Source organism: Sprattus sprattus (genome assembly GCF_963457725.1).
Source record: "Sprattus sprattus genome assembly, chromosome: 21".
NCBI lineage: Eukaryota > Metazoa > Chordata > Actinopteri > Clupeiformes > Clupeidae > Sprattus > Sprattus sprattus.
Genome location: NC_137919.1, coordinates 13,958,567 through 13,969,043, shown reverse-complemented (window position 1 = coordinate 13,969,043; position 10,477 = coordinate 13,958,567). Strand labels below are relative to the sequence as shown.

At 41.0% G+C, this 10,477-nt stretch overlaps 1 protein-coding gene across 1 annotated transcript in view; it reads right to left on the bottom strand.

Annotated features, from left to right (window-relative positions):
* Positions 1-7,662: 7,662 nt before the first annotated feature.
* Positions 7,663-10,477, bottom strand: part of LOC308382461 (voltage-gated potassium channel subunit beta-2-like) — a gene marked incomplete at its 5' end in the record, with an annotated part of 20,198 nt that continues 17,383 nt past the window's right edge. Inside the window, 4 exons of the mRNA XM_080860189.1 lie at positions 7,663-7,901; positions 8,571-8,659; positions 9,259-9,379; positions 10,003-10,097. Of these exons, the coding sequence (XP_080716315.1) occupies positions 7,812-7,901; positions 8,571-8,659; positions 9,259-9,379; positions 10,003-10,097 (395 nt within the window). The 3' untranslated portion in view covers positions 7,663-7,811. The remainder of the gene's footprint in view (positions 7,902-8,570; positions 8,660-9,258; positions 9,380-10,002; positions 10,098-10,477) is intronic.

Genomic DNA, 10,477 nt, shown 5'->3' with positions numbered 1-10,477 from the left:
ACCTAGCTCATTAGCGGGCTAGCTCACCTTGCTATGAATATGAATATCTCTGTCTACTCCCGCGCTAACGTGTGCCCGCGAGTTTGGCTCATGAGAGTTAGTAAGTAAGTAAGTGTTGAGTTGGCTATTTAGCTTGATAGCGGACTAGCTCACTCAGGCTTAATGATATTATATACCTAGCTCGTTAGCGGGCTAGCTTACCTTTGCCTGATGGCTTGCCATTAAGAATGTAACTACTCTATCCCTCACTACCGTGAGCGCGAGTTAAACTTCAGATAGTTGTGTTGGCTATTTAGCTTGTAATAGCCTAGATGCAGTTTCTTCATAATCTATAGGCTCAATAATATTCTGTTTGGCTCTCTATTTAATTTCTTCTATTCTTTTTTTTGTCTGTTTCAAATGCAAGAACTGAGCCAGTCCATAATTTATTTCTTTGTTTTAAATTAAAGAATGTATTTTGTTGTACCATAAAAAAACTTCTGCTTTCTTTTCCTAATGCATAATTACTTGAGGAATGTAGAATAGAATATAATTATCATAATGTAACGTAATATAATAACTCAACTATTTAGCTGATATTTGTAAAGGCCCTATTGAAGCACTGAAACTCAGGTGAAAAACGCCGCTTATCAATTAATCGAAAGTCGATCGATAAGATTATCAACTAATGATTAATGAATTAATCGATAATTTGCATCCCTAAGACACACTAGTACTAATTTACCAGAACAGGAAAACCTCACCAGTAGCTTCAGTGTGGACTGAGGTAGTTGGAGTTTCAGGATTCTGTGTTGGGGTGGGCTCAACTGAATCTTCATTTGCCTCACCTTGGGATTACAACAAGATTGTGTTAGAAAAGAGATTTACACAAGACTACACACCCTGTAGAGTACATTACCTGTAGTCTCAGTTGGGGCAGACGTCATCTGGTTGTGGGTATTCGGTACTGGGGTGGTAACCACAGCATTTTCACTTGAGTCATCTTGGGATTACAGGGGACAAAGTTATGGAGCGGCATATAGGAAAAGGTAGGCACTAGCAGAAATCCACAAGGAATGTTAAAACCTTACTAGTAGCTTTTTGTGGAGGCAGATGTAGTCAAAAACAAAAACCTTCTCAACATTCAAAACACAAAATCCTGAAAGCCTTGCATGACACCAAGTATTGGAGAGTAGATTACCTGTAGTTTCAGTGTGGGCCAAGGTAGTCTGGTTTGGGGTATCTGATGCTGGGGTAGTAACTGAATCATCTTCACTGAGCTCATCTTGAGATACCACAAAGGGAACAAAGTAATGGGCTTAAAGCCCACTACACAGAATGGAGACACTAGTACCAATTTACAAGAACAGGAAAACCTCACCAGTAGCTTCAGTGTGGGCAGAGGTAGATGGAGTTTCAGGATTCTGTGTTGGGGTGGCAGCGGCAGCAACCTCACTTCTGTCACCTTTGTGGTTTTTACAGCAATATCAACTCGTTATTTAGAATCCAAAGACTTACACCAAATTACACACTCTGCAGAGTACATTACCTGCAGAGAACATTACCTGTAGTTTCAGTTTGGGCAGATGTAGTCAGATTTTGAACTTGGTTGGTAACCATATCTTGACTTGCCTCACCTGAAAAAAAAAAAAAGAAAAAAACATATTCAAAACACAAATCCTGAAAGCCTTGCATGAAACCAAGTATTGCAGAGTAGATTACCTGTAGTTTCAGTGTGGGCCAAGGTAGTCTGGTTTGGGGTATCTGATGCTGGGGTAGTAACTGAATCATCTTCACTGAGCTCATCTTGAGATACCACAAAGGGAACAAAGTAATGGGCTTAAAGCCCACTACACAGAATGGAGACACTAGTACCAATTTACAAGAACAGGAAAACCTCACCAGTAGCTTCAGTGTGGGCAGAGGTAGATGGAGTTTCAGGATTCTGTGTTGGGGTGGCAGCGGCAGCAACCTCACTTCTGTCACCTTTGTGGTTTTTACAGCAATATCAACTCGTTATTTAGAATCCAAAGACTTACACCAAATTACACACTCTGCAGAGTACATTACCTGCAGAGAACATTACCTGTAGTTTCAGTTTGGGCAGATGTAGTCAGATTTTGAACTTGGTTGGTAACCATATCTTGACTTGCCTCACCTGAAAAAAAAAAAAAGAAAAAAACATATTCAAAACACAAATCCTGAAAGCCTTGCATGAAACCAAGTATTGCAGAGTAGATTACCTGTAGTTTCAGTGTGGGCCAAGGTAGTCTGGTTTGGGGTATCTGATGCTGGGGTAGTAACTGAATCATCTTCACTGAGCTCATCTTGAGATACCACAAAGGGGACAAAGTAAGGAACTGAACCCAACTACACAGAATGGAGACACACTAGTTCCAATCTACAAGAACAGGAAAACCTCACCAGGAGCTTCAGGGTGGGCAGAGGTAGTTGGAGTTTCAGGATTCTGTGTTGGGGTGGCAACCACAGCATCTTCTCCTTAAGATTCCAACACAATATATTTTATATTTGAAATATTATATTTTTCACTTGAATCACCTTGGGATTCCAACAAGATATTATTACAAGAAAAACCACAAAGATTTACACAAAACTTCACACATTGTAGTGTACATTACCTGTAGTCTCAGTTTGGGCAGATGTTGTCTGGTTGTGGGTATTAGGTACTGGGGTGGTAACCACAGCCTCTTCACTTGCCTCACCTTGGGATTACACACAGGAGACAGTTATGGAGCAGCACATAGGAAAGGTAGGCACAAGCTGAAATCCACAAGAAATGTGAAACCTTACTAGTAGCTTGGGTGAGACCAGATAGAATCATGTTTTGGGGATTTTGTCCTTGGGTAGCAACCACAGTTTCTGCACCTGGGAATTAAAAAGGAAAACAAATCCTGAAAAGCTTGAATAAAACCTAGTATTGCAAAACACATTATCAGTAGTTCTTGCTTGGGACGAAGTTGTATCTGGTGCAGTGGTATCTGGTGCCGAGATAGTAACTGATTCACCTTCACTGGGCTGATCTTGAGATCAAACAGAGGGGACAAAGGGACTGAAGCCCACTTCACAGGATGTAAATTCATACTAGTGTCTACAAGAACATGGAAACCTTACCAGTAGCTTCAGTGTGGGCAGAGGTAGTCAGGTTTTGGACATTAGGTGTTGGGGTGGCAACCGCAGCATTTTCACTTAGGTCACCTGTAGATTCCAAAACGATATATTTTATATTGGAACAAACTGAAAGCACTCAGCCTTAAATAAAAGTATAAATATTGCAGATTACCATTAGCACCAGTTAGGGCAGAGGTAGTCTTGTTTTGATGACATTGTGTTGTGGTGGCAGCAGCAGCAGCATCTTCATGTGCATCATCTTGGGATATCAAAACAAGTGATCAAAAAGCACACACACACATTTAAAAAAAAAAAAAAAAAAAAAAAAAAGTCCCTTAACAGTGGCGTCTGTGTGGACAGAAATAGTCTCTTTTTGGCATTTTGTGCTGAGGTGACATCCGCTCCCATCTTCACATGACAATAAGAAAATTCAGAAATTACACTTTGTCCTAACCAGTCACTCCAGGCTGGGAAGATGTGGTCTTTTGAGAATTTAGTGTGGCGGTTACTACAGCCTCTTCACTTGCTTCACCTTGGGATCCATAACACAATCACTTATATTACAGAAAAACCACAAAGACCAATTATATGCTGCACAATAAATTCAGTTGCAGCAGTTTGGCCAGTGGTCCAGTTTTTGGGCATTTAGTGTAGTGTTGCAATAGGCTTACCAGTAGCTTGCGTTTGGGCTGAGGTAGTATTGTTTTGGGGATTTGGTGTAGGGGTGGCATCAGAATCTTCACCTGCATCCTCTTGGGAAACCACAACACAGAAACACACATTTTTATAGGAATGGTCACATACACACTGTGGATCTTAAGTCTCTTCCAAGGAGCTGGAGTTTGCAGACATACCATCACTATTATCACCATCATGATCTTCACCACTATCAGGATCATCAATGACGTTTGCAAAATCAAGTTGGCTTTCACGCCAATCCTCCATCACATCTGGGTCCACTGGAGAAGGATCAGGAAACAATGAATGTCCCAAACAGATTCCTCTTTTGGTTTATTAGAGTTGAGTAGGCTGGGTTGAACCACAAAGCTAGACAATGCAGTTAATATAAAACATTTAAACAATAATTGAGTAAAAAGACAAAATGTGGTATATGGACTATTAGATTACGCACACAAAGTCTGAGCCTCTTTGGAATCCGATATGATTCCCATAGAGAGAAGCAAAGCCAGGGTTTGTTTAATGGTGGCCTGGTCATGCGTCAACGGTGTAGGCCCTAGAAACAAAAGAAGTCACTGTCCACATTGCAAACCATGTAACAGGAGTTAATAACGAGATTTTAAACTAGACCCTGGTTGAAGCCCTAAGTGCCAGCAGAGTTTGTGTTGACCAAACACAAGTACACAAGAGACCTAATTAAGAGCCCAACCCCCTTATGTAAGAAGTCAATTCTGTAACAGAGCCTCTGAAGGCAGACATCATGCCTCTGTATGCATACATGAGCAGTAACCTTACCCCCTTTGGTGTTTCGCATAGTACGCTCTTTGTCTGAAGAACGGACACGAAGTGGAACACCAAACACTAAGACCAAAAGAGAGTCAAATGAAAAAAACAAAGGCCTACAGAAAATGTCATACAAGTCACAAGGGATTGATCACAGCCACTCACCCATCGAAGCGCACACATTGAGCAAAACCACAGTCGCCACAGTAGAAACCGCCATGATGCTAAGAACAATAAACAGCACCCACCCTGGAGTCCTTTAAGTAAAGTTGTACACTGGGCAAAGTGGTTTTATCCTCATTACAATGATGTGCCACAGGCATGCCTCATTAAGTTTGCAGCCGGGTTAACGAGACGAGATGCACAAGGTGCTCAGTTGATTATTGCATGGCCTATCAACTCAACATTGATTTCACCTGAAAAATGAGTTTGGAACACATCCGATTTTATTCAAATATTACCAACCCACAAATCACATGGTGGTTTTAAAACACCTAAAAAAAAAACGTTTTTTGATAGTTTTTTATTTTATTGATATAGTGTATTTTATGATTTGGTGTAATTGAGACCTTGAGTGTCATGATAGGCCCATGCAATAGAGCAGCCATGGGTTTAGCCTTCTTAATAGCATGCTTGCCTCCCATGCCTAAGGTTGCAGGTTCAAGTCCAGTGTGAGGATCTGTTGATCTGTCACTATGAAGGTTGCATTAGTCCTTTGATCTAGATAGAAACTTTCCTTTAAGGTCAGTGCATCACAGGAGTACAGCAGACACAGACGTGAGTAGATCTCAATCCTTGACACCTTTAAAGGCATGTGGTAGTTGACAACAGAAGCAATGGCATAGCAATACAGGTGTGATGTTTGTGATTGTAACACGTGTCATTTGTAGCAAAGGAAATTGTGATTAATGCTGAGAAAACACCAATCAGAAGCGCCAGGATGACTTTATTGTTAATCTGTGCATTCATGCAGAACAACCCATCATTAACCAAGCTAGGCTAGCTACCTCCTCCACAGTCTAAGTCCTCACATACACACACACACATACAGTATATATATATATATATATATATAAACACAGAGGCTTAATCAACCTCTCATTCATACACATCCACACACACACACACACACACACAGATACTTGTCAAACAAACACAAGCTGGCTCTACAAGAGTATCACCACATAAATGACATACTATTTTAATCTGATCAGATATCATTTTCTAAAAATCCCAATTCTATTAATATTATTTTCATTGATTCTATTCCATTAATATGCATGTGTGTATATACTGAATGTGTGAATGTGTGCCAGTGTGTGGGTGTATATTTTGTCCATCTGCACAATCCATACACATTCCTGACCACTTCAATATCTTCTGTAACAGCTTTTGTGCAAGCATCTGATTGTCTCACCACATCACATTGCCCTACAACCAAATACAATAAACTAATCTGTGAGTGATGTCTCTGTGTGTGTGTGTCTGGGTGTGTGTGTGTGTGTGTGAATGCACTTCCTGTTCCATGTCCTTCATGGTTAAAGTTTGGTATATGGGGACTAAGTAGACTGGGGATGGATGATATCTGATTGCAAATAATTGCTTCTGTAGGACAGAGCTCTAGGATTTAAACAAACAAGGCTATGGAGAGAGTGTAAAAACAGCCCTGGGTAATCTAACTCTAAATATATTCTGTAAGCATGGACTATATATATGGCTGTCAATATTTATCTCTAGTATTGTAGCTTATATATACAAAAAAAGTTAACTGGTGTTACAGATCAGCGTTTTCCTATTTGTCTGGATTGCAGTACTGTTCCAAATCTAACCTACAGCCCAACCCCATTAAACCATCCACAACAGGGGGCTGGGGGTACACAGGGTATTGTTTTAGTGCATGTATTATATACTGAAAGCTACTGATCGTGAGCTTGTGCCAACATGTGATGGACTGAATCAATTCAGGAAACTACCCATGCTGATCCCTCGTCTGGTTGCATCAGTTCTGGGACAGTTTGATCGCCAGCAGTTGCTAAGCAGTTGCTAAGGGACAGTTTGTCAGAACCAATCAGTGCACATTCAATCAGTCGACCATAACCAGCACGCACTTATAGCTGACATAATCTTTCACCCCTTCAGTAAGAGGTCATTCTACACTTGCCATGAGGGTTGTAACAATTGCAGAGAAACATCTGCTGTGAGTGTGACCTTTCTTTAGAAGTCACACTGCACTAGATTAGATCCCCTATAGGTCTTTAAGAAGCTAGTGCAGCGCCCTCTGTCAGAATGATTATGTCATGACACAAATCTGCACAGTCTTCAGGCCCATTAAAGTCACATAGTTCCCCAAGGCTTGTCATCCTCTGCAGCTCAGTGCAATGGAATGTTATTTGTGGTTCAGTGGTAATGTTTGATGCTGTGTAACATGATCCCAGATTTTGTACAGTATCAGGCCAGTGTCATCTCACTCCAATACAGTGTCTCCATGCAGCATCTTCAGGATGAAAGGTTTATGTGGTTATAGTGAGCACTGCCCATCAAACATCCAGGCTGGTATGAAGACAGAAGGTGCTCTCCATCAGTCCTGCCTCCCCACACACTGAGCACCCTGACAGGGCAGAGGCAACCGCAGTCCGGCCTCTCGGAGCCATACCCTGGAGGTCCTGTGAGCTTCTTATCCTCATATGGTTCCTCCTGAGAAATTCTTCTTTTTTTCTTTGGTCCATCTCTCATGAGTCATCACTAGTTGTCATGGTTTCCTTAAAGGGACATGCATATTTTGGGGGAAGACTATTTTTAGGAAGCATTGTGGCTTGGCAGGATGGTCAGAGCACAGAAATATATATATATTCCAGACATTTCTATTGGTTGGAGTAAAGACTGCTTCAATGAGTCTCCTAATTGAATGGATTCTTATCACATGTTTCCTAGGTTACAGATATTTACTGAATGGCAGCACACATTCATATTAAATATAAATATCCATATATATATATATGGATATTGTATCATTATGATTGAGTATATAAATATATATATATATTAGAAATTAATGAATTATTGCATTGCTTTGGTTGAATACAGGTAGTTAAATATGCAGACACTACAGTGTTGGAAGCTCGACAATAAGGGCATGCAGCTTGGTTATAAATGATAGTGGAGATTTAGTCACTGCCCCTATATATATATATCTCTCCCGCTCTCTCTCTCTCTCTCTCGCTCCCTCTCTCTTAGTTCCTCAATTATGCCCGTGCTTCTTTCTTAGAGTGTGGACGGTTCCCCAGGAGTGAGTCGATCTCGTACACCATCTGGGGAGTCATGAGAGATATTACCTGTGAAAGGAAAGAAAAAGAGAAAACGAAAGAATGACAGTGAGCTGAGGCTGTATGTTGAGGTTGCTCTTGGGTTGTGGTGTGGCTGACTGCGATGGTAGGGCCACGTGAGGTTATGGTAAGGCTGTCGAGTCAAGTCATTTTTATTTTTAGTGCACATCAACGCAACAAATATTGGACAAAGCATTCTGCAGTGGGCAAAAAATACAAATGAAAATATGTGTAATAGAAATGGTGGAGAGAGAAGACCATATCAAGACAAAAAATAAATAAAACATGAAACAAACCCAGGAGTTAAATAATAAAAATACGTTTTAGTTTCAATTTCAATGTTAGATGATGACCCAATGGGAAGAAGAATGCCATTCCTCTGTCTGTAAGCAATAATGTAAACAAAAGCAACATTACCTTTACATTTCAGCTGCTTTTAAATTCTAACTGTTACAACTGTTACATTCTTACAGCTATTAAGCAGTTTAAGTATCGTGAAGATAACGTGTGTATAATGTACGTATATGGTACTATAGTGTGGTATGGTATGTTATGCTATTAAGCAGTTTAAGTATTACTGAAGATAATGTTTGTATACTGTATGGCATGTGTAGTGTGGTTTGGTATAAATGTATATGGCATGTATAGTGAAGCGTGTGATTATGTGGTTGTGGTTACCCGTATAGCACCCAGGTTCTCCAGCAGCTGGTCTGTGTTTGAGACGCCCAGAAGCACACAACTCACTCCTTCGCTTCTTAAGCACCAGGCTAAAAAGGAAAAGACATGTCTTTCATTCGATTCAAAGTGCTTTTATGTTGATATTCTGCACCCTGCTCTGTTTGTTCCATTTTTCCCTCCCTGATATATTGTGAATATACAACTCTCTTTTCACAATCTTTGGCACTGCTGTTAGAGGTCACAGCCATGCCAATAAAGCTTCCTCAAATCTGACTTTGAGAGAGAGAGAGAGAGAAAGACAGTGAGGGTAATGGAGGGGAAAAGATGGGGTAAACAGAGTGAGTTTTGGACTAATAGAGGTTGAAAGTAGGATGAGGAAAAAGAGAGGAGAAAGAGGAGGAGATAGAGAAGTAGCGAAAGCGAGCAAGAGAAGGAGAGAAAGAAAAAGAGAAGGAGAGAAAGAGGGGTAGGATAAGGACACCAAGGGGAGGATGAGCAGGAGATGAGTATTGACCTTGTCCTCTGTCTTCAATTATCTTTAATTTAGCCAACCCTAATCCTGCTTATCTTTGTCTGCCTCCTCAAGTAATTTCTCTCTCTCTTTCTCTCTGTATGTGTGTGTGTGTGTGTGTGTGTGTGTGTGTGAGAGTGTGTGTGTGTATGTGTGTGTGTGTGTGTTTTTTCTCACCTATAGCCAGTTGTGCAGGGGTGCACCCTAGCCTGTCAGCCAGAAGGTGGAGCTCTTTCACTTTAGCCATCTGCCTTCTCCCCTCCTCACCCTGTAGCTTATCCTTCAACCACTGATAACCCTACACACGCACACGCACACGCACACAGACACACACCCACACACACACACACAAATAATATCAACACTTCAGACATCACATGCCAATAGACAGTAGCTGAAAGGAATCACTGACCATGCCTTGGCCTTACAGTTAAGACACATATACATCGACACACACACTGGATTGCACATCTTCATGGAGCACCATGACTCCTCCAACTCTGTTTACACACACACACACATGCATGCATACACACACTGACCTCACATAACCTGGACTTCTCAGATAGACCACTATCTTTTCCTTTTTTCCTTCTTATAAACAGAAAAACACACACTTGCAGTCAGAAGACTGGAAACACAGATATTTGCTCTCTCTGACACACACACACAAACGCAGACACACACACACACCGATTCTCCTTTAAGAACAAATGGATACTACAATTAATATATAATTCTTTTATATGTAAATTTGCACACAAATACATTTAATCTCAGATTAGGCTGTGCTCAAATGCAATCACAAATGTCTAGGAAAGTTACACGGAGCAAAAATACACACAGAGCAAAAATACACACACACATGCATATACAAGCTCACACACACACACACACACACACACACTCACTCAAACGGACCTTCACTGCTGCTCTGGAACCAACTGGGATTCCATCGCAATACTTTCCAGTGATGAGACCACAAGCCAGTGGAGACCAAGTCATGGCTCCCACACCTGAGTAAGGGCGGGGGGGGAGAGAGAAAGAGAATGGGTGGTGGGGGGTCACTACAACGCTGTATTGTTTAGAGTAAACTATGAACTGTGAACATAAGAATGGACTCGACTGAGAATGGAACTCGACCAGAAAATGGCTGACTGACCCTTTGTTATTGACGACAAGAACTCAAAACTATGCCGCACTACTATTACTATGACTACACTTCTCTCTCTATCCATATGTGTTCTGCCAGTGTGTGCACAATTTGAAGTTATGCCAGATTCTCTGTGGAGATTAAAATGTGTTCCCACCTTCAAAAAGAATGTATATGTAAGCATGTAAATTGTGCGTAAACGTGTAGGAGCTTGAGTGTGTGTGTGTGTGTGTGTGTGTGTGT